This window comes from Pimephales promelas, chromosome 22, assembly GCF_988280905.1.
Source record: "Pimephales promelas chromosome 22, fPimPro1.hap1.1, whole genome shotgun sequence".
Lineage (NCBI taxonomy): Eukaryota > Metazoa > Chordata > Actinopteri > Cypriniformes > Leuciscidae > Pimephales > Pimephales promelas.
In genome coordinates, this window is record NC_142790.1 from 27,037,570 (window position 1) to 27,061,798 (window position 24,229).

Here is a 24,229-nt window from a genome sequence, read left to right on the forward strand (position 1 = left end):
CCTATTTATCATGTATATTAGTTTATGCCTAAGTTTAATCAGTATTAAAGTATTAACTCAGATTTCACCTCAAGGTTGCGCTAACATGCTGATAAAATACCCGCTTCAATGTTTTAGATAGGCTGAATAAAGCTTAATAGCCTATTGCCTAACTAAATTTGCTTTCATAGATTTCCATTGATTTCAAGTCATCATTATGAAATTATTTCAAAAATGGGTAATTTATTGCTATATAAAAAGAAGATAAAGAAATGAAATTTAAACAGCAGAGAATAACACATATACAACAATATGAATTATTTTATTGGAAAAAAAAATTGTAGCAAACTTAAAATAGAGAAAAAATATATCTAAAAAGCTTACATTATGAGCCTTAATAAGATTTCATATATGTATTCTTAGCTGTGAAAGCTGTGAGATTGTTTTAAACTGAGGAAGTGATTTAGGCTATTTTAAATTGTCTGATCTCTAAGTCATTGATGACACCAGCTTATGACCGAAGTCGCTTTTTCAGAGACAGTTGTGGGGAAAATGAACGTTTGGGCTGTGTTTGCAGCAGGTTTGTCCAGGGCGGGTTTCTTCACGGATGGATAAGTGGAGGAGACGGGGGAAAGCAAGGTTTGAGCCGGCGAGGACGGCGTAACAGAGCTTCCGTTGTCATGAGGCGTTACATGGGACACACACGCGCACACACACCCGGCATCCGTCAACAGCCTGATGATGTCATTTCGGAATCGTACGCCGACCAGCGCGTAAAGCAAAGGGTTCAGACAGCACCTCACGTAGGCCAGATTGCGCGTCACGTTTTCCTGGAGGTGGAACCTGGTCCACTCGTCGCAGAGTTTGGGTGTGGGCGTGAATATTTTAATCAGCAGCACCACGGTGTACGGAAGCTGGAAAACCAGGAAAAGAACCACCAGCAATGCCATCAAACGCAGGGTCCTTTGTCTACGCCAGCCTTTCCCACCGGCGCGGATCAGCACGCGTCCGATCGCACCGTAACACGCCACCATCGCCACGCAAGGGATGCAGAATCCTGCGATCTTCGCCATCTTGGCCCACAGCTTCCATTTACTCACTTCATCGCCCCAAACTTTCATATCGCACATGTTCGAACCCATGTTGTTGTCTATGGAGCTGAAGCGCAGGTCTGGCAGGCTCAGGAATACTGAGGTTACTGTGACGCCTAACGCCGACAGTGTGCTGTAAAACAGCGTGCCAGAGGTCATCTTACGCACGGCCCTGGTGCGAACCACCACTAAGTAGCGGTCGACGCTAATGCACGCCAACAATAGCAGACCGCTGTAGGTGTTGATGGCATACATGCCACGGTTTAGCTTGCACATGGCCTCTCCGAACTCCCAGCTGCCGATCAGCGTCTCTCCCGTCTGTAACGGAAGAGTCAGCAGGAGCAGCAGGTCCGACAGAGCCAGGAAGAAGAGGAAGACGTCGGTCATGCAGCGTAGACGTAGCCGGCGGTACAGCGCGAAGGTTGCAATGACCAGCCCGTTTCCAATCACGCCTAAGACGAAGACGATGAGGAAGATGGTGGTCTGGACAGCAGTGATGGTCAGCTCCTGCTCTGTGCTGGCTTCACAAAGCTCTGCGACGTCAGAGAAGTTGCCATCGGTGAGGCCAACTTCACCTATATCAGTGTAGTTATAAAACTCATAGTCGCTCGTTAGGCCTGACGTGAAGTCTTCTGTAGTTGAACCGGAGCTCGCCATACCTGTAAAACATGGGAGAGAAGCGGAAACCAGTCATCAGGTGGGCTTATTATGGAAGGTGAACCATGTAAAGCATATTTACGTGAATTTCTAGCGATCAATCTAAAAGAAACACGTCGTGCCTTCTGCCCACTCATCGGTGGTTCATACTTTTAAGGAAGTATGTGTCTACATTTTTGCTTGTTTATAAAGTAAATGTAAGAATAACTTTTATACTGTTTGTAATATTTTAGCTTTTTTTGGACAAAACAACTTAGATTTACTTGATTATCAATTATAACATGATCTGTGATCATACAGTTTTTTTTCTTTTTGAAAAATCATGTTAAAATGTGGCTATCGACTGTGAAATGTGTATTTGTATCTCTTAGTCCTCATTTTATTACATTGTTGACTGTGAACTCATTATTCTTACTAAATGGACCAATAAAGCCTGATGTATTAAATGTGTTAAACACACACACACACACACACATACACATACACATGTTTTGTTGCATGCTTCCACTAGAGGCGCTCTTTACAGGTCAAGTTTCTAAACCATGTCGTGAATAATCTATATGAACTGAGCAAATCAAAGATGCTATAATTATCATGTAAACAGTGTTGCAGAAGTTACACATTTAGTAGATTTGTATTTATTTATTATTAAACCAGTTCGGGTTAGTTAGACATGAATCATCTTTGAGATCTTCTCAGTTTCACATGTGTGATTAAAAGGGCAGAAATCTGGTTTCCTTGTGAAGTGATTGATTTAATTATGTGCTGTAAAAATGTCGTAACTTTAGCACTGACTATCCAGCAGGTTTTGCTGCAAACTTTTATGTTGTGGGCCAATGTAAAAAGGATTATTGTGGTAGGACTAGGCAGAAATGCTGGAAACAAATGACCAAATTAATTCATTATTGAGGTTTTTAGTTTACATAGCACATCTTTCACGTCTCAGCACAGCTTATTACGTTTTTTTAAAATTGAACCAATATGCGTTGTTTAATCAATATGAACTAAAAGGTGTTTTGGAAGCACTGCAGGGGATTTCATTGTTTGACTGGTTTCCAGTTTTATATACTGTCGCTGATTCTGTCAGGTTTCACGAGTTCATTATTTGCACATATTTAAGTTATATATAATATTTATATCTGCATGTTTATTTACAGCAAATTAAATAGCCTATATTTTGAACATCTAGCGGCAGTCTTAAATATCTGTATTTGATTCAATCGTTGTTGTTTTTTAAGAAAAAAAAAAAAACATTTCTTCAGAGTTGCATAACCATGCTAGAAAAATAAGATCGCGAAGTCGTGCGCCTCACAATAACAACCGTAGCCTAACTAGGCTATATTTACCGGCGCCACAGTTGAGACAGATGCATCAGCGATTAAATGTCACCTTAGTTTCAGGTGTGTTTTTGTGGTGAATGGGAAGCACGAAATATCTATGTTAAAAATCTCTAAATAAAGTCTGAAGTGAAATTGTACTCATTCCACTACTCATCGCGTGTCACAGACAGACAGTCGTTGGCGTTATCTGACACCCAGGTCGTGCTTTCAGTCAGCATCGCGTGCCAACGCGCTTTAAAACCCTGTCACGAAGAACAGGGTCTTTATTTGAGCAGAAATGAAGATAAAAGTGCAGAATGAAGTGAGGGATATTTCTGTGGAGAGACAGGCTGCCGTGTGTGTGGCTCTCTGCTTGTGAGGATGAGGATGAAGAAACTCAGGACTGAATCAGACGTTAAAGCCAATGGCTATTCAGCATCAGAGACAACCGTAAGCTATCAAACACTTACCAAATCAAAACAATTAGCGATTTTATACATTTAACGTGTTTTTATAAACAGTGCTTTAAATAAAATGCACCATAATTTTACTCTTGAGATTGCCTTTGAAGGTGTTTGTGTTGATATTGATAAGAGACATAATGGCAAAGTTATGATGCTTTGAATTTGCTTGAATGAGTCCGCGGGCTCGACTGTGAGTTGCCGGCTAAGCACTTTCTATAAATAGCCCCAATTTGCCCATAGCAGACTTTGACCAAATGTATAAATGTGCGATCTTTTTAAAAACAAAACAAAAAAGGCACTTTTGAGAAACCTCAAATGGCAGACGCTCCAAAAGCGGAACGAAACTTGTTTGACCTGTTCAGCTCGGCCCAATAAACAGCGAGCACGCGAACATTATTAAACTATATTTCTATCTCTATTATAAACCCACACATGAGTCATGACTGTGATTTAAACTAGTTTATGAAAGCATGATGAAACAGTGCTGATATTGCCAACACACTGACAAAAAAAAAAAAACAACAACAACACGAGAATCATTACAAGAACAAACCAGTTAGAAGACATGCAGTAAAACTAACTATTTTTTTTATTTTTTTATCAGAAACGTGCCGGTATATATATTGAATGATGTTATATTAATATAGTAATTTATAGATGTTTTAAATGTCTTAGAGGAGCAATGCTTTCTTTTTTTGCATTTATTTATTTATATTTTCATTTACATTTATTCTAAATGTTTGGGCTATTGTTTTTCATAACACATACAATAGGTTTATGGAGAACGTACAGGTTTTTATTTTATTTTTATTTTTACTGTTGTAGTGAAGACCCATGAATGGGTTACCATGATCTACAAATGTATGATACTATGTAAGAATAATGGTCATTTCTATGATGATACAAATTCAAACACTTCTGTTGTTGCCATTATGGTAGCAAATGACTCCAAAAATTGTGTGGCAGTTAAATAATGTGATAAATATACAACATACAATTTTAATATATATTTTAATTGTTGATTTTTTAAAACTCTTGTAAGTCTGAATAGCAAGATATTTTATTATTTTGCATATGATGCTTAAAAATAATAAAGTTAAAAGTAGATGTAAATTAAAAGAACACAACCATGATGTATTTAATACATATTTTTGAGGATAACAAACAAGTAGGCCTTTATCCCTTGTAGCCCTCGTTCACGAAAAGTTTAGAGACTGCTATATATGATCTAAAATACTAAACATTTTATCAATTGCAGCAATGGAAAGAACGGGACAGAAAAAGTACGTTTTATTATATCATAACATGCACATTCATCTCTGTATACATCTTTTTTTGTAATAGTTTTTGACATGAACAGTGTATTCATTTTTATTTATCATAAAATATATTATCATTCTATTGTGTGCTCTGTAATTAAAGTATTAACCCTTTAATGAGCAAACCTGGTAAAAATATTAATATTTCTTTGTAATTTGTAGTTAAAACGTTAACACTGATTATTTAATATTACTAGGCGCAGCAAAAAAACAGTATGTCAATCTTTCTGCATCGATATCATTGACATTCATTCAAGTAAAAGACTTTTTAATAAATGTGGAGGAAAACGCATAGCCTATACAGTATATATAATGCATATATACACATGCATGCATAATGCGTTTGTATACTAAACCATAGGTTCTGTCTAAAAGATCATAAACATGAATATGACAGAAATAATGGCCAATGTTATTAAATATATTTAATTGAAATGGAAATATGTCTGCAAAACATTTTTTTTCAGCATAAATCACAGATAATAATGCAGAATCAGTGTAATGGAATATCTACCTATCTATGATAATGCTTAGAGTGCGCGTGGGCATCTGTAAATGTGACTAGTTTCAAATTCAATAGGACAAACCTGCTTCGACTCACCTCTGAGTGCAGATCTTCAGGACCTCTTGTGTTATGAGTCTCTTCGATGTAATTCAGACCTCAGAGTGGTTTGTATCTGAAGTCCTCTGCTGTTTAGGGGCAGGTGTCACTCTGAGAGAAGGATGCTGCTCTGCCTATTATTTCTTTCACTTCTTTGTTTTGCTGACTTTGCATTGCCCCACATTTCACACCAAACCATCTAAAGCTCAAAGAAACCGACAAACATCTCAGAAGGAGGTGTGTTTAAGTTCTTGGTAGAACACCTTTAGACTCATGAAAAACCAAAATATCTGTACAACTAAATAAGCACAGTGGTGATTTGCTGTATGTTAACACAACTTCAGTTCGGGGCGTTTTATAAAGTTTTTCTTATCAGCTATCTGAATTTGCTGGATCAAATAATCTGTAATAAGCAGAACATTTGAACTCTCTTGCTATATTACCATCCCCATTCGAGACACGATCACACTTGAGTTGATCACCTCCCAATTTACACATCATTCCCTTCACACATCCCTACCTGAATTCACCCAAAAATGTATATAGGTTAATATGAACAATCATCATATAGTATTATACATGTTTGGACATTTTAAATGTTTTAGTGCGACTGGTACAAAGGTCTCATTCCCACAGAAGTAAACCAAAAACATAATAAGGTATTTCGAGATAACTTGTTAATAGCTGTGAGTGTGCCTCGTGTAGATCAACTTCTGTCCCCAGTAGGCCTAAGTGTGGGACGTTCACATTTGAAAAGAGGTTTCTGCTAGTGCTGAGAGGTCGGTTCATACCAAAAACCGGTGTATATTTTTGTTACGGTGTTCATTTTTAATATACCGCCACATATATCCTAAGTCAATTTATTGCAGTAATTCCTCTCTCAACCAGTAGAAAATGCTTTGAACACCTGATTATGCATGGGAAAAGAAAAAACCCTCATAAACCGGAAAACCGGCTTAATACTGAAAAAACAAAACAAAAGCCACTCTGAGTATTTAGGTTCAGTGCGATTTGTAACTCAAATTAGTATTTTGTAAAGTTAGCTTTGCATCTTCTCTCTTTAATCCAGAGCATTTGCTGTTTTGTATTTATTATCTTTGAACTGATTATGAAATTGGCAGGATATATTTATCTGACGTAATAAATAAATTTCCGATTGACTCTGAAATTGTTTTCCCAAGTAGATTAAACGGATATATGTCACCGGAAGTTTTGCTTGAGTGACGACTAATATTTGGCTCTAATTCAAGTGTACGTGGTTCGCAAAGACAAGGAGTGAATATCCGTTTAGAACAGCACAAATGTTAGCCTGGTCCCTCCCAAGGGGGTAATCCATCACCATCAGCCGGAAGTTGGAGCCGCCATTGTAGCAGAACTTCACCTGCTGTTAGCATCCCATTGACTCCCATTCATTTTGGCGTCACTTTGACGGCGGAAAACTTTAAATCTGAGGCATCCAAAGACTTAATTTGTCCATTATTTATTTCTAGAAACATGACAATGTATAAAAGGCTCCATTACCTTGGCTTGTATCTTACGTTATGGCTTTGTAGAAGCCGTTTTTCTAAAAATAGGCTAACAATTGCGCCATAACGATTCGATTCTCCGTCGCACAGTAGAGAAATTACCGTATAGACAGGAGGAGAAGCTCGCAGGCAATTGGGAGGACGTGGAGGTATTAAGTTTAATAAAGTTGAGGGAGAAGCCCATAGAGAGTCATAAAGTTGATCCCGCTGCTGCTCATGGACAGCTAATACTCACTCTCTCCGTCTCTGTGAGTTATTCAGATTTCACTCGGACCAGCTACTAGTCTAGAAGACATACAGGTTGCTCATGTGACTGGCTCAGTTTGAGCTTGCGATCAGCTTTTAATGGGCTTCAATTTTCTCAGTTGAAATCAATGGGGTCGCTCTGTCCATTTCTTTCACTGTCTATGGCCCCACCAGACTCTTTGACATTTCATTTGTAGGCTACAGAGACTCTGGCCTTGCTTCATTAACAAGCGTCCCAAGCCCGTAAGTCCTCCGTTCATCTTCGGGACACAGTAAGATATTTTAGATGTAGTCCGAGAGATTTCTGTCCCTCCATTGAAAATGTATGTACGGTATACTGTCCTTGTCCAGAAAGAAAGTAAAGACATCATCAAATTCGTCCATCAGTGGGTTTAGCATCGAAAATACATTTTGGCCCAAAAATAAGAAAAACTACAACTTTATTCAGCATTGTATTGTCTTGGTTCTGTTGTTTGTTGTATATTTTATATGTTATATATTTGTGTAAACATAATATATGTGTGTGCACTGTGTGTAATTATTTTGTATATATATACATACACACACATGCATGTATATTTAAGAAAAAAATATTATTTATATATTAAATATTTATATTTGCATATCATATAAATTATACATAAATACAGTATATACATGAAAATCTTTCTTAAATATATACAAGCATGTGTGTATATTTATATATATAAAATAATTATACACAGTGCACCCACATATATTATGTAAACACAAACTTTTATTTTGCATGTGATTAATCGCAATTAATTGTTTGACAGCCCTAATATATATATATATATACACATATGTGTGTGTCTATCATTAAATAAATCATTCAAATATGTGTATTTAACATAATTTTCCATATTAAATATAGTTCACTGTTATATGCCAGCAGATGTTTGATGGCAGTTCTGACATGCATTTGACACCTGAAACTGCACGAGGTGTTTGTTTAACTGGTCTGGATCTTTTATGTTGGTCTTGAGTTCAGCAGAAAGTCACACTGCCTCCCCGAAGTGCACCATGTAAGGTATACTGTGGTTACATTGTAGGTTTTAATCAGTGGAATCTGAGGTCAGCTCTAAAAGGGTGTATGAGTGCAGCACCAAAACACCACAACCGTTTAAACTTGTACATGAGAAGCATTATTTTTGCAGAACAAAGTCATATTCCATGGGATGTTTGAGAACATTCTGCAAAATTTCAATATTCAAGTCATTATTTTGGGGTAAATTATATATAATAAGCTATAATATATAATGTTCATTCAATTGGTCAGTATCAAATAATACGTTGTTTTTATTATTTACTTAATCTCTTCATTTGCAATAATGACCAGTTGTGTGTGTGTGTGTGTGTGTGCGCGTGTGAACGCTTGTGTATTCTTCAATTCTCAGTCTGGGTAAATAGTGAAGAGAGTGAAATTCATATGACTCTCAGATGGCACTTTTTCTCACTCAATTCCCTCCACCCTTTCTCGCTCTTTCCCACCCGTTTCTCTGTTTTGTTTTCAGTAGTTTGTGGTTGGTTGGTCGTTGATGGGTACAATGTTTACTTCAAGCATGCCGTGCACAGTTCATTAGAAACACACACACACATGCATTACATTTGACCTTGTTTTTTGTTGTGGCAGGTATTGGATTTAATTGAGGCTGCAAACTGCAGACATGTAAACGACTGCTCCGAGAAGTTTAATTTTTAATCATCAGACTTTATAAAAAGCCTAAACACTGTTGAGGAAGCTGCTTATGGTGACAGTAACTAGAAAGGCTGCTATAGGTTTTAGAGTTAGTGTTTCGATAACATCAAAATATACTTCTAACATCACACAAAAGATGCCTGAAAACTAAACTTTCATTTATAAAGCACTCGTACACTTTTGAATTAGGCTTTTTTATGCAAAATGCTTTTTGTTGCGTTTTGCATTTCTTGCTTGGTGATTTTAAACTAAGGTGTGTGTTATTGCAATCAAGTCATGAGCCGTGTGTGTGAAATTAAATGAAACTTATGGGTTATTTTGTGCAACTGCTTTAATGTTGCGGCAGAAGAAGAGTTATCAAGTTTCACAGGAAGTATTGCTCACTTGGTGAAACTGGATAAGTAAAAAAAAAAAAAAAAGCAGTGACAGTCCTTGTTGAATGTAAATCTGTACTCAGATCAAGTAAATTGTGCTGGAGAAAAAAAAAAGATTAACTTGCATTTTGCATTTCTTTCTTAGTGATTTTAAACTAAGTTGTGTGTTATTGCAATCAATGTGTGAAATTAAATGAAACTTATGAGTTATTTTGTGCAACTGCTTTAATGCCGCGGCACAAGAAGTGTTATCGAGTGTCACAGGAAGTATTGCTCACTTGGTGCAACTGGATAAGTTAAAATTCTACTGGAGAAAAAAAAAGATTAACTTGTTTTATTTGCTATTCTCAAGGGACCTTTAGGAACGTTTAAATTAGGAAGCTTTTATGTTATGATTTTTCTGATAGTTGACTTTGAAATTAATTTTTGGTGTTTCAGCTTACCTCAAGGGCATCCAAGATGTAGGTGTCTTTGTTTTTCCGCAGTAGTTTAAATTTTGATATTTTTAGGTCAAACCGTTCTTGTCTATCACTGATATAATGGAGCTCTATGGTCACCACCTCAAAGAACATGCACAGAGAAGTCCAAATTAAACATGATTCAATAACTTGTAAATATAAGTACACATTGATGGCCTAAGACACGAAACGAGCGGTTTGTGTGAGAAAACAAACTGTATTTATATCGTTTTTACCTCTTGTAACCACAGCCACATCCAAGTGATCTGAGGGCACGGGCGCTTCGGTCTGTGCAAGCGGCGGAGGTGATCTCTCGCGTGATTGTGAAAAAAATTCAACATTTTTTGTTGATATATCAAAATCATCTTCCATTGCGATTTCCTGTATATCTAAATATGTTTAGATCTTCACAGTGAAGGGTAACACTTCCAAAATCTTTCACGCGTGAGAGATCACTTCCGGTGCTTGCATAGACCGAAGCGTCCGCGCCTTCAGATCACTTGGACGTGGCTGTGGTTACAAGAGGTAAAAACGATATAAATACTGTCCATTTTCTCACACAAACCGCTCGTTTCGTGTCTTAGGCCATCAATGTGTTATATTTACGAGCAATTAAATCATGTTTAATTTGGACTTCTCTGTGCATGCTCTTTGAGGTGGTGACCATAGACCTCCATTATATGACTGACAGACAAGAACGGTTTGACCTAAAAATATCAAAATTGAAACTACTGCGGAAACAAAGACACCTACATCGTGGATGGCCTTGAGGTAAGCTAAAACACCAAAAATGTATTTCAAAGTGAACTATCCCTTTAATTGTGATGCAAACCAACAAGCACAGCAGGATTGGATAAATGCATTTTTTTTTAGTCCAAACACATGATTTTGTGGTTCAGCCCAATTTGCCGAGACAACCACTTTGCACAAGACTGTGCAACTGTGTAAGCCACTTTTTTTTTACTCAACACAACTTAAAGCTATAATAATTGATACAATGATTTATATTCATTTAAATGCATGGCAACTTTATTTTAAGTTCACTCGATACATTAAAGTAGATCAATTAAACTCTAAAAATGCCAAACACAGAATTTTTGGTTAGTTTTCGACATCTTACAGGTCACCAGATAAGAAAATACACAAATAAGCAAAATTGCCCACAACTGCGTAAAACGCTCCCACATTTGGCTGGTGGCGGTTGTTAATTTCACACCAAGATACCATGTTTTCAGATCAGCACTTTCTCTCATGCTTGCTTTAATTTGTTTGTTCATTTTAACTTGGTGTTGGACAGAGCGTTTCCTCACAGATACGGGCTGCTGGATGCATTTAGACATGCACACATGGGACTGATTGCGAGTCCTGCATTAAAACAAAGGACATTTATCAGTATAGGGCAGCGTTTTGTATAATATGTGACAGGATGTGACAGATGTTTAGTAGTGGCAACACTGCCACACCAGCTACGGCCCATTTCCTGTGAGTTACTGCAGAAATGAGACCTGTTTCATTTGCCACTTTGAGTGTTATTTGCTTTACGTTCTCCAAAAATCACAGTTTACAGCAATGATGGAGGCACGAGTCTGCACAGTTATCCATCTAAACATCTGAGAAACAAACAAAAAAATAGACATACATTTAAATATAAAAAGCAACTTGTTGACTAAATGTATATAATGCTAGTGGTTATTTGATTGTGTTGTCCTGAAGACAGAGTAGGCTCGTTTTATTTATTTGGATTGAAATGAACAAAAATTATAAATCAAATCTCTTCTTTGGATTGGTTGACATTGACAATATAAGACCTTGTAGATAAAGGATGTCAAGCTTGTTGCATGTCTCTCGTGTGTTAAAAATAACGATTCTCCGCAAAAAAAACAAAACATGCAACCTCACACAAACCAGCCACATGTTGTATGTATGTGTTTGGAGATCCCCTGACGGCACGTCTTGAGCGGATGCAACAAAAAAACACCATTGATACAAAAAATAATGTATTGCAGATGAAAATGAAATTCTGGCAGTTCTGGGTCAGCCCTCTGACCCAGAGTTTAGAGCAGATGTGCAATGAAATTAAATGTATTCTTATTGTCATAGTGCTATTGTCACTACTGTCGTAGATTGCTATAGCCTATATTACTATTATTGTCATGAATATTATCATTATAAATACTATCATTGATACTACCACCACTAATACAGATACATATATATATGTATAGGCCTATATACATACATTTCTTTGTGTTTGTCAAAGTCTCTATCATATCCTCTACAACTATTCAGATACTACCGAATTGCATCACAGAAAGGATCTCGTGTGCCTACATATACCACTTTGTCGATAACTGTGTGGGGCTGTTGTGAGTTTTTCTGTTCTCTGTTGTTTTTTTTGTTTTTTTGTTGTTTTTTTTTGTTTCCCCTTTCCTACTTCTGTATTGTAGATGTGTCTCACTGAATCTTACCTGGTATGTGTTACTGTTTTGTTAACCTGCAATAAAAAAAAGAAAAAAAAGAAAAAAAGAAAAAGAAAATGAAATTCTGTTTTGAATGTTCTTGCGTCTTCTTGGATTTAGTAGTTTATTGCATGAAATTAGCTGTCCATTTTACTGCTTAAAGCGTAAAAGTCCCACAAATGGTCAGCAAAAAGGTGCATATTTTTGCAATGATCATGCAATTGAAGAACGTCCCAAGAAATGCTGTTTGTGCCGGTTTATTTACTAGCCTATATAATATAATCTGAATTTCAGACCAAAGTGATTAACAAGGCTTTTTTTTTCTTTGCAACACTTCATTGTTCCTTCATTTTTTCAATTTTCTACGTCTTAACGTAGGATGAATTCAGGTTCATTGGCACTTTTACCTTTAAGATGACGAAAAATTGTCTGAATTCACCCTAAATTTTACCTAAAAATATATTTTCCACATTCACTGGAATGCCCTTTACCTTCAGCTAAATTTTGCCCCATAGCAAGTGCATTTCATTATGAGAATAAGCATCTTTCAGCTGTTTAAATGTATAAAAACATGCAGTGTGCATAATGTGAAATGTATTTTCTCTCGTAACTCACTTAACAAACAGAGGTTAATGCGAAGTGTGTTTATTTATATTATCATGATGATATGTTCGATTACTCTGACTCTCTAAATGTTCCTGTCACGATGTAAAGCTTTATTTATCTCAGAATACTGTGTGACTGTACTGTAATATAACTGTGAACTAGGTTAGACGTAAGAGCAACTGTACTATTTATTACATAATTTATTTCCGAATGAAACTGAATTAGCGGTGGCGACGGCAATATGCCAGCACTAATAATGCACTGTACAGTTTACAGATAGGAACTAGGGAAAGGTGTCAATCTGAAAGGAAATATATTTCTAAAGAAAACAGCCAAACTCTAAAGTTAGAGTCGCACTTCCAAACCGCAAGAGGCCGCTTACACTGAAATTGTGGTAAAATTAAATTCTAGTGCAATAAATTATTCACAAATCAAAAGAAGTGGTCTTTAAGTGATGTTTATTTCTTTTATAGTACAAGCAGTATTTCACACACAAAATAAATCATTTATTAATGCTAAAGTATAGAAAAAAGTAAATAATAAAAGTTGATTTGTCTTAGCGGAAACAATGTGTCTCCGAAACAAACCCCGGTCCAAAACGTATAACATGTTAGCCAACATTCTAGATCGGAAATGTTGTGCATTTACCACACTGACATTTACACGCTTAGCCAATCCAACAATCATATAGTATATAACCACACTCTTAGAAGAAAGGGTTCCGTCACTTCATATATAGTGGTTGCCAACATGGGGATCAATTTATAGACTTTAATTCATTTTTAATTTTGATCAAATTTCATCAGTTAAGCAGATTGTAAATATATTTTTATCACTAAAAACCTACATATTTGGAACCCATTCTATACAGAACCATTTTTAAGAGTTCAATAATAAGAACCCTTTAGGGTTCTTTGTAACCAGGAAAAAGGTTCTATATGGAACCTTTTGGGTTCGTTCATTATCATTTGTTTTGTCCATTCCGGATTAAATTTTTCATATTATTGACAAACATCAATGTATTTATGAATGAATGTGAATGATCACAAAATATATGAGATCAAGATATAGGGGGTTAGAAAATGTATATATATTTAAATCATTTTATGTTGTTAATCAATATCACACGAAGAGTGCCATTTCAGTTTATCTCCTCCAAAAATCAGCATGATTAAAATGTGATATTAAGTTACTACAACAGTTTAATAGACTATTTAATTGCAGAATAATGTAATATATGAATGAATAACAGCCATTGTCATTATAGAACCTTTTTTAGCATAACTTTGGAGTTGAGTAAAGAACCCTATGCTTCATATATACTGTAGAACCCCATCGAACACTTATTTCTAAGAGTGTGTGCACGCAGAAAAAACATTCAGTGATTTTTTTGCATTGAATGCTAATGAAACACATCTGATACTAAAACATATACTTACATCGTGAAAGTTTTGTTGATAAGACGTTTGAAATTAGCGGTAGGAATTATGTAATATAATTAAGTTGTATAATTCCCACTGTCCACTGAGAAAACTCTTATCAGGGCAGGACGGCAGTTGCTCCGGCTCCACTATATACACAGATATCCACACACTCCTGTTTACAGTAATGGAGCTCCGAAGAAATGTCTCATCCCAAACTATCCGTGAACTCCGAGAGGATTGTAATGAGTGGGGTATTTCCTTTACACACACACACACACACACACACACGCAGTCTCCCTGTGTTCCTCCCCTCTTTTGTTTCTCCTGTTAGCCTCAGGAAAGTCACGTCCATTGATTCACTTAACAGCTCACACACTCTAGTTGCCATTCTTTATTTGTCTTGCACTATGTTTTATCTCTCTGGACTACTTTTGCTGTTGCTGGATTCATCTATGATCTGTGGTAGGAGATCTTCAGTCTAAGAGATAACCCATGAGTTTACTTACATCTGAAAGTGATGCCATCACTTTTTGACATTCAAGATGTTATCCAGGAGACATGAAACCACATTACAAACCTTTCTTTTAACCGTTTGACGTATGAGCTACCAAACTATCAAGAAGAGATTTATCATAAGAAAGTGTGTTAACGAATGTCTAGCAACATGGATGATCATTAAAATGTTGATTTCTATATTTTTCAGGACAAATGACACAAGATGACAGAACAGCTTCTGAAGGTAAGCAACTCAATTTCTCAGTTATTTCTCCTAAATAGAGACCTTTGCTTACAGTAAATCTCCCTTACTCTTCTCAAAAATCTCAATGTTTCAAATGAGGTGTGATATCTCAGTGTGAACTCAAACATTTCTTTTGTAATGCATGTAAATATCTCTTTTAAAAATATATTTTTAGGATGAGACAAAGATTATAATGTAATGATGAGCTATGAAAAACGAACATCTGAGCAATACGTTATTTCTTTCTGATTATAATTCGGACGTAATCCATAAGATGTACAGTAAATGGCACTCAACAGTGGCTCTTGGTGCACTAACAATCTAAAGTTATTTTAAGTTCAATAAATTAAACTTAAGTTTCTGTCAAAAGGATTTTCAAGATTCTCAAAGATGGATTTTTAATTGAATACAGTCAAAATGGATCTTATTATTTTTATATACAATCATTTGTAATTACAACATTTTTTCTTTTGTCAAGTCAACTTGGATAATTAATGTAGTTCAGATAACATAATATTTTGAGTTTCTAGTGATTAAATTAATGTCCTTCATTGTATTAACTCAAATTTTCCATTTTAATTAACTTAAAATTTTTAGACAACCAGGTTATTATTTTATTTAAGTTAAACCAACACATTTTTTAAACACTTTTATCCATTATTCACCCTATATTAAAATGCATACATTATAGAATTATATCCTTAATGTTCTTTTTTCTCCATGCAGATAAGAGTCCCACAGTCCAAACCGAGAATACACAGAAAGAGCTAAATGTGTCTTTAAGCAAGGGTACGTAACATCCGCATTATTTACACCTGCATCATCTCATCCCGAGCACATTCATAATCGCATTTATCCCTCTTTCAGAGACACACAATGTCACGTATGAGGACAACGGTAAGAGAGTTTTGTTATGCTTTGGGGATGTGAGCTATTAGACTTTAAAGATCGTTTGTGTCACTATTAAATGAATCTCCTGTGACTCAGAGGATTTTCAGGATCAAGACTCTTACTACAGTCGCTGTAATGAGGAGCTGTTGAAGTTTTATACGGAGGAAGAGTGCTGTGTGACGTTCAATAACAACATGAGTGCACTTGGAAAAGAGAACTGGTGTAAAATGGAGATGGTGTTAAGGTAAGCCAGAGCTTATTCACCTGTGACGTCACTTAAAATGACAAACCATACAACATATTTCTATATAAACTGATATTTCAAAACCAAAGGAGCTGCAATTCTGATGCAATGATGCTTTGTTGATTTATTAAGCAAGGATTTGATCTGTTTACCGTCACTCTTAGAAGAAAAGGTTCTATATAGAACCTTAAAAGGTTCTATCAGTGCCCCTAAAAGGTTCTATACACTCTTAAAAAAGGGTTCCTCTGGGTTGTATATAGAACCCTGGGGTTCCATACTTGGCCAATAGAACCTTTTACCAAAAAAAATGGTTCTATATAGAACCATTTTGGAGTTCCATATATGAAGCGGGGGATGGAACCATTTCTGGTTCTAAATAGAACCATTTCTTCTAAGAGTGTGCTTTTGTAAAAAAATTGTCTCCATACATTTTCATATGCTTTTTTAATGTTGATATGAAAACCATCACATTTAATCTTTTTAATTCGGCTTCGTTTTGAATGTGCAACACACACGTTTCTATACAGTGCTTATCTTTTGCACACGCGCTACCGAGAAATGTGAAATGCATAGCTATGGCATATACACAAAGAAAGGAAATGGTCAGAGAAACAATTGAAGGATGTGTGGAGAAGAGCTGAGCTAATCTTGAAACCTGATTGCTAACTATGAGACTGAGAGACCTTCTGGTCCATTAAACAATGAGAGACATTTCCGTTTTCTTGGTAAACATAGATAAGAGTGTGTTTTTGTTGTGAACCAGAGTGATTTGACTAATTTGTGCCACTTAAGCACTTTAAAAAGAGTGCTTCCTTTAGCGTGTTGTAATTTAGTGCAAAATTGTAATCTTCAATACCGTATAAAAAAGCTTAGGGTCAGTAAAGACTTTAATACTCACCGAAAATGCATGCATTTAATCAAAAACACAGAAAAACAGTAATATTGTGAGATAGTATTTCAACTTAAGATTAAAGCTGAATTTTCAGCATCATTACTCCAGTCTTCATTGTCGCATGATCCTTCAGAAATCACTCTAATATGCTGATTTGCTGCTCAAGATCTAAATTTCATATTATTATTATCAATGTTAAAAAATAGTTGTGCTGCTTCATATTTATGGGAAACGCATGACACATTTTTTCAGGATTCTTTGATGAAAAGAAAGTTCAAAAGAACATTATTTGAAATGTGTCACATTTGAACAATTCAATGCATTTTGTTTGTTTTTGTACAGTAAACCTATTTTCTTTGTCACACAACTCACTTTGTATCTCTTTCTCCTACTTCCAGAAGCTACAACAAGCTAACTGAGTGTTTGGAGGTGATATCCAGTGTTTTAGGATGCTTCTATCCGAATCGTGTGGTGGAGCAGCTGTTCGTCAGGATACATCAGCAGTACTTCAGCTTTTGTAGCGATGAAGGGGATTTATCCGATGCACCGGCTGGAGTCGTGCTCGTAGGCACACTGCTGCCCATCCTCCTCATACCCCTCATAGTGTACATTGTGGTCTGGAAGAGTAGTTTAAGGGACTGACTTTAGCATTGAGTTAAAGTGATCTTTCACTCAAAAATAAAAATGCTGTCATCACTTGCTCACCCTTATGTCATTCCAAACCTGTATGGATTTCATTCTTCTAAAGAAGATATTTAGAAGATTTATATATTATATATATATATTATATATAGAATATGTATATATTATATATAAAATTGTTGTCTGAATATTCTTACAACATAACATTCTTCAAAATATTTTCATGTGTTTTGAAGCAGAAAAAAATCATACATGATTGAAACAACATGAGGGTGAATGATGACCCCAGGTTTCAGTTTTTGGGTGCACTGTCCCTTTAAATTCAACTCTCAAGTGTACAAAGTTCATGTACTTCATGATGTAATTATTGTAAATAAAAGAGACTCAGTGGGTGTGTGATTTTCTGCACACTTATGCCTAAGAGTCTGATTTATGATCATGATATAAATATATTGTGACTCTGAACTATTCATTCTGAAATACTCAATGTGCAACTTGGTTACAACTGTAAACCTAAAAAAAAACATTAAACAAAATACTGGGGGACACTTTTCTCATTATGAAGCTTGTGTTTAATGCATTATAATGGTATTAGTACTACATTACAATGCATGCATAGGCACAATATGTCATTATTCTCATCATATATAGATATATAAAATGCTGGGTTGTTTTAACCCAGATTTGGGTCAAATAAGGACAAAACCAATTGTTAAATTTATAAATTGCCTTTTTTTAATTCAACAATTGATTTTGTCCTTATTTGACCCAAATCTGGGTTAAAACAACCCAGCATTTTATATATATATATATATATATATATATATATATATATATACACACATACATACAATCATAATATAATTATATAAATAAATATATCTTAATATAAAACAACAAAAAATCATATCTTTTTCACATTGAGGTAAGTTTACCTTAAGTTTAATGCTTTAAAAAGAGATCTAGCCTGTTTAACTAAAAGCAAACAAGCAGCACTTCTAAATGAGTAAGCACATTATAAAGCCTTTTACAAAGATTGTATTTGTCGCTTTAAGCAGTAAAAAAAATGTAGTAAGATACTGTGTAGATCTTAAGCAATGCAAATATGTATCTTAAGAATTTCACTCATTACGGCACGTGTTGTTAGTGATGTGACAATAAAGGTTTCATTCATTAATTTATTAAGTATACAAGCATTATAATGCCTTATAACAGCCTTACAATGCATTATAAATACAGACTTCATAGAAAGTGTTATTATTGTTCATCAAATATTATTTATGTTCATTAATGCTTCACTCAAGTTTTGATTTCTTTCTCCTGCACAGACACAAACACAAATAGCGTATTGTAAGGATCACAGCTCCCCCTACTGTCAGCACCACTGCTAGCAGAAAGGCCATGACGTCTAAAGAGTGATATGAGTACCAGGGCATCTTATAAGACTCGGTCCGTAAATGTGCCGCTCCCTTGTGCCGCATTACATACTCTATCCAATAGAGGGCGCTATCCTGAGGTTGCGTGGGCTTGTCTTTGTGTAACCTAGAGAGTCGCTGCATGTTCTCCCTGTATGACGGCTGATGTAAAACGTCCTGCACTGCCGCCATAAAGCTCTGGCTGTCCAGTTTGGTAGCGTCGAGTACTTTAGCGGCCCCTCGTACCTGGAGACGCAGCATGTTCTCGAACTGGTCAAAAAGCAAGGGAATGCCAACCACTGGAACGCCATGGTAGATAGACTCATAAATGCCATTCGTTCCACCGTGAGCAACAAATGCACGCGTTTTAGGGTGACCAAGTAAATCGTTCTGAGGAAACCAATTAACCAGAAGAGTGTTGTTGCCCAGATTATGAGGACGTTCTCCTATGTGCCTCCATATGACTCGCTGGGGAAGCTGAGCAAATCCGGCAGCGATTTTAGACGTGATTTCACTAGGGAGAGCTTTCACGAGCGTACCCAGTGACATTACGACCACCCCGTGTTCACCTGAACCGTTCACAAACTCCTCCAGGTCTGGCGGTAATGGTTTGGAGGGTTTGCACTGGAAGCCTCCGATGTAGACGACGTTGGGCATGGTTGGACGCGGGAACTCGAAGATGAAATCCGACCTCATGAGCCAAATATCCGCACCTTGCAGCAAGTGGTAGAAATCAGTTTCCGGTCCAAAGTAGCGTGCGGCTACTTTGTCATACTCTGGTCTGACAACGAAGTGGTCGATGTACATGTTTAGCACATAATGGAAGATATTCTTGACCCTCTCCCCGAAGGACATGTGGTTCGATAGGTTGCTCCCTGAAGCAGGGACGTATGAAACCGGAGAAGGTGCGACAACAAAGTGCCCTTCTCCACTCGTGATCCATCTCACGTTGTACACCATGGGTAATCCGAGTTTATGAGCCACCAGCACACCCGTAGGCAGACCCGGGTCGGCAAGGACAACGTCGTAACGTTCTTCGTACAGCTGTTTCATCAGCGCAGGGTTTTCGAAAATCTCCACAACCAGCTGACTTGCCTGCCGATGCATGTTGTAGAGACCCGACAGCATCTGCCTATAGAACTGCACGAATGCAAGTGGGGATGCTCCACGTTCCTGTATCTTGAGCATTTCACTCAGGAACGAGATGAAGAAATCTTGCTGCTCGATGCTAATGGGCTCCGGGAGGGTCACGGTTATGGACGTGTAGTGTGGGGAATCCTCCTTGACGTACCAGCTGCTGGCGGTTCGCACCACGGTGACCTCGTGACCGCTGGAGTGGAGGACGTCAATCAGTATGTTCATGTTGACCCAGTGGCTTCCGTCTACTGGGAAAACAAGGATTTTTCCAGCCAGAGCGGAGGGAAGATCGGTGGCGAATAGTACGGATAGAGCCAGAAGATAGTGTGAAGCTTTGAGGACCTTCATTGCTCCCTAGTGCACATAAAAACACTAATGTTTACCAGACAGATTTAAAGGGCAAGTTCACCAAATATGAAAATTCTGTCATTAAATACCCATCCTCATGTCGTTTGATCAAATCTAAGAGCTTTCTGTCAGACTGAATTTAGGCTTTTGTTCACATTTAAACATTGATCAGCAAACATACACAGAAGCTCAACCGAACCTGCTTTACGTGCGTGAACAGACAAACGTGATGCGTAACATGAGAACGAACCTCATTGGTTCTTGCTGAAGTTCAAACGTGATGCGTAACACGAGAATGAACCTCATTGGTTCTTGCTGAAGTTCAAACGTGATGCGTAACATGAGAACGAACCTCATTGGTTCTTGCTGAAGTTTAAACGTGATGCGTAACACGAGAATGAACCTCATTGGTTCTTGCTGAAGTTCAAACGTGATGCGTAACACGAGAATGAACCTCATTGGTTCTTGTTGAAGCTCAAACGTGATGCGTAACATGAGAATGAACCTCATTGGTTCTTGCTGAAGTTCAAACGTGATGCGTAACACGAGAATGAACCTCATTGGTTCTTGTTGAACCTCAAACGTGATGCGTAACATGAGAATGAACCTCATTGGTTCTTGCTGAAGTTCAAACGTGATTCGTAACACGAGAATGAACCTCATTGGTTCTTGCTGAAGTTCAAACGTGCTCAAACGTGATGCGTAACACGAGAATGAACCTCATTGGTTCTTGCTGAAGCTCAAACGTGATGCGTAACACGAGAATGAACCTCATTGGTTCTTGCTGAAGCTCAAACGTGATGCGTAACATGAGAACGAACCTCATTGGTTCTTGCTGAAGTTCAAACGTGATGCGTAACACGAGAATGAACCTCATTGGTTCTCGCACGTCAGGCAAACATGCTTCTGTTTACCACAACTATGTGTGCGTTTATGAATGTTCATATGTGAATGAAAGCCTAAATTAAATCTGTTCATCCTAAAAAGTGATTGAGTCTCTTTTTGAACTTTTTTAAGCGTGAAAAAGGTCGTAGCATGGCTGTCAATGGACGGACCGAAACCTCTCAGATTTAATTAAAAAGATCTTCATTTGTGTTCAGAAGATGAACGAAAGTCTTACAGGTTTGGATGACATCAGTGTGTGTAATTAATGACAGAATTTTCATTTTTAGGTAAACTTGCACATTAATATGACACAATTAAACTAATTTCATCAACAGAAACTGTTAGAAATGTTTCTTCACAATCCAACATTATTTGGTAGCACTTTATAACAAGGTTTCATTTGTTTGCATTAGTTAACATGAACTAGCAGTGAAAAATACTTCTAGAATTTACTAATAACAATGTTGTATCTGTTAATATTAGCCTATTTAATGAACCCGAGCTAACAGAATCTAACAATGAATGGTTGTTGTTGTTTGATTAACATTAACAAAGATGAATAAATATTGTAACAAATGTACTGTATTGCTTTTAGTCAATGCATTAACTGACGTTAACTAATGGGACCTTATTTTAAAGTGCACTTTATGAAGTAAACAAAGATTATTGGAGTAGCCTGTATGTTTTACTAAAGATTTCAGTCTTTATACCTAAAAATGTCAATGTGTTACCTGCTGTTTATTTGTAATTATGAAATTTCCTAGCAAAACCTTTGTGAAGAAATCCTACACCAAAGCTTTTTTTTTTTTTTTTCCAGTGTGTAACTCATTCCTCTACCCTGGGAAATACTTCATGCTTGAGTGCATGAATAGACACACAAAATGTTTCTAAAACCCTGAGCAGGCCGTGTGATTTAAAGCAGATGTGACTTTTTGCTGAGGTTTTGCAGAAAGTTTGAATGTTGTAAACTGCTATTCCTTCATGAGAAACATGCAAAAGAAATAAAAGTTTTTTTGTTTTGTTTTTTACATTTCAAGACAATTGTGCTGCAACAAAAACTGTACAATCAGATAGTAATATGGTAAAGGGTCTTTTTACTGTTGCATTGAAACTTAATAAAGCTATTTTACCTTCTTCTGTTGCCTTTCCCTCTTCTTTGTGGTTTGTTCAGTCTGGTTCCAAGTCCAGATCAAGCTTTTGAGTTGCATAACAGTGGAGGTAATCCCAGGAAAGTAGGGGTTGTTACAGCAGCAGTGTGTTTGAGTTTGTGTGAAGCGTGTTTCTGTTTCACAGAAACCTCCCTCCCTCCTAAAGCAGAGTAAATGTATTCAAAGAGTTTTCAACACAAAACAAATGCTTTCTCCAGTGTACGTGTCAAGAGTACAAACTGAATCATCTGTTTACTGTTTTTTTTTTCTGTCACAGTTCAAGGATGATGGCAACATGGTTATTGTTGAATGCTTTAGATATAATATTATATAATCTTAGATATACTGATTAAAATGTGAAGCATGCATGACAACAGAATGAAGCGAGAAGAAATAACGGGGTCAGTCTCAGAATGTTTTTCAGACGAGAAAATATTTCAAAATATAAAGAAATTCCATGTAAAAGGCATCATTCTATCAAACCATTTATTAAATATTATGAACTGTTTTCACTCTGCTTTTTGGATATTTAAAAAAAATGTCAAGTGTCTTATTTATTACTTATTTTGTTTTTTGGGGGGTTAAACATAGGCCTAAGTACAAGATCTAAGTGTTGTGCAAAAAAGGAAAAAAAAAAAAAAGTAAATAAATAATTCAATGAATGTTTGTCCTTTGATTTCTTGTCGTTGGTGTTATGAATGCTTGAAAATACAAAAAGTTGTGGAAAAATACTTTCCAGGTCAAAGTTCAGAGTAAGAGGCTCTTTTTACCACCATGTTGAAAAGTTACTCATTTACTTTTACATAGCCTATGTTTAAAGTTATTATTTTTTTCAGTGGGTTATTACTTTAAACATGGCCTTTGTCACGGGTGTTGTCATCACTGGTGCTTTCTTCATTTGAGAAAAAAAAAAAATCTCCATTATAATTACTAATATGAGAACATGATGTTAATGAATAATTAGCTGTTATAACCATATGAGAGTAAATTAGTTTTAGATAAAATAAAATAAAAATCACTTAATCTTCTGTAGCTCAACTGTTAATCAATGATTAAAGAAAAAACAAAAAACAGTATGATAGCGTTCTAATAAGGCATATTTAATAGTATTAATATTTAAATTATAAGATAAGATTACTTTATTTAAAATTTAGGTTTTTTTTCCGCTCGGGCCATCAAAGATGACGTTTTAACGCGGCAAACGCATTGAGCATGCGCATATCGAGAGCGGCGAGCAGTTCCTAAACTTTGACTATTCAGGAAAGTCATGAAAAAGCTGTAGGCTACTGCGTGCAACTTTGAAGTAGTAATACAAACACCAAGAGTGTTTGCAAGATTGCAAACTTCGACCTGCATTTTCTCAAATGAGGTGAACGTCTGGTTATTTTTTAGTTTGTAAGTTTACGTCGCGACCTGTCACGGTAGCCTAAACCCTACAAAATGTAAGTAAATGTGTTTTTCATCATTCTTCTATATGTATATATACTACTAGTTGGTGCCGACAAGTCTTAGATTACTGATTTGTGTTATTATTTGTAACAATGTCATATTTATCTTGAGCAAATACTTCGCTGTCATAGTAGTAACAGCATTAGGCCACAGGGTGGCGACATTTACAAATGAACACTAACTGAACTTGAATTCG

At 36.4% G+C, this 24,229-nt stretch overlaps 3 protein-coding genes across 4 annotated transcripts; 1 reads left to right on the forward strand and 2 right to left on the reverse strand.

Moving 5' to 3' along the window:
• Window positions 1-473: 473 nt before the first annotated feature.
• ccr10 (C-C motif chemokine receptor 10) lies at window positions 474-5,627 on the reverse strand. The gene is made up of 2 exons (XM_039684765.2): window positions 5,431-5,627; window positions 474-1,729 (listed from the first exon to the last, which is right to left on the reverse strand). The coding sequence occupies exon 2, from the start codon at window positions 1,725-1,727 to the stop codon at window positions 474-476; it is 1,254 nt and encodes a 417-aa protein (XP_039540699.2). The 5' UTR covers window positions 1,728-1,729; window positions 5,431-5,627.
• Window positions 3,338-18,059, forward strand: LOC120488196 (receptor activity-modifying protein 1). Of its 2 annotated transcripts, none has more exons than XM_039684773.2 (6): window positions 3,338-3,496; window positions 14,947-14,982; window positions 15,709-15,771; window positions 15,850-15,879; window positions 15,970-16,117; window positions 17,408-18,059. In XM_039684773.2, the coding sequence occupies exons 2-6, from the start codon at window positions 14,952-14,954 to the stop codon at window positions 17,649-17,651; spliced, it is 516 nt and encodes a 171-aa protein (XP_039540707.2). In that variant the 5' UTR covers window positions 3,338-3,496; window positions 14,947-14,951; the 3' UTR covers window positions 17,652-18,059. The 2 variants fall into 2 exon arrangements, with proteins under 2 accessions (XP_039540707.2, XP_039540703.2); XM_039684769.2 differs by lacking the exon at window positions 3,338-3,496 and adding an exon at window positions 14,558-14,705.
• A 517-nt stretch (window positions 18,060-18,576) lies between these two features.
• Window positions 18,577-22,768, reverse strand: LOC120488192 (UDP-glucuronosyltransferase 2A2). Its single transcript, XM_039684764.2, has 2 exons — window positions 22,567-22,768; window positions 18,577-20,557 (listed from the first exon to the last, which is right to left on the reverse strand). Exons 1-2 carry the CDS (start codon window positions 22,642-22,644, stop codon window positions 18,947-18,949), a joined length of 1,689 nt encoding a protein of 562 aa, XP_039540698.2. The 5' UTR covers window positions 22,645-22,768; the 3' UTR covers window positions 18,577-18,946.
• Window positions 22,769-24,229: the final 1,461 nt, after the last annotated feature.

Bases quoted from the DNA above. Each gene is read 5' to 3' on its own strand.
- ccr10 (XM_039684765.2), bottom strand. From the start codon at position 1,727: ATGGCGAGCTCCGGTTCAACTACAGAAGACTTCACGTCAGGCCTAACG.
- LOC120488192 (XM_039684764.2), bottom strand. From the start codon at position 22,644: ATGCAACTCAAAAGCTTGATCTGGACTTGGAACCAGACTGAACAAACC. The intron at 20,558-22,566 runs GTAAAATAGCTT...TATGTGCACTAG, and splicing joins GGGAAAGGCAACAGAAGAAG to GGAGCAATGAAGGTCCTCAA.
- LOC120488196 (XM_039684769.2), top strand. From the start codon at position 14,651: ATGTTTTATCTCTCTGGACTACTTTTGCTGTTGCTGGATTCATCTATG. The intron at 14,706-14,946 runs GTAGGAGATCTT...TATATTTTTCAG, and splicing joins GGATTCATCTATGATCTGTG to GACAAATGACACAAGATGAC. The intron at 15,772-15,849 runs GTACGTAACATC...TCCCTCTTTCAG, and splicing joins AAATGTGTCTTTAAGCAAGG to AGACACACAATGTCACGTAT.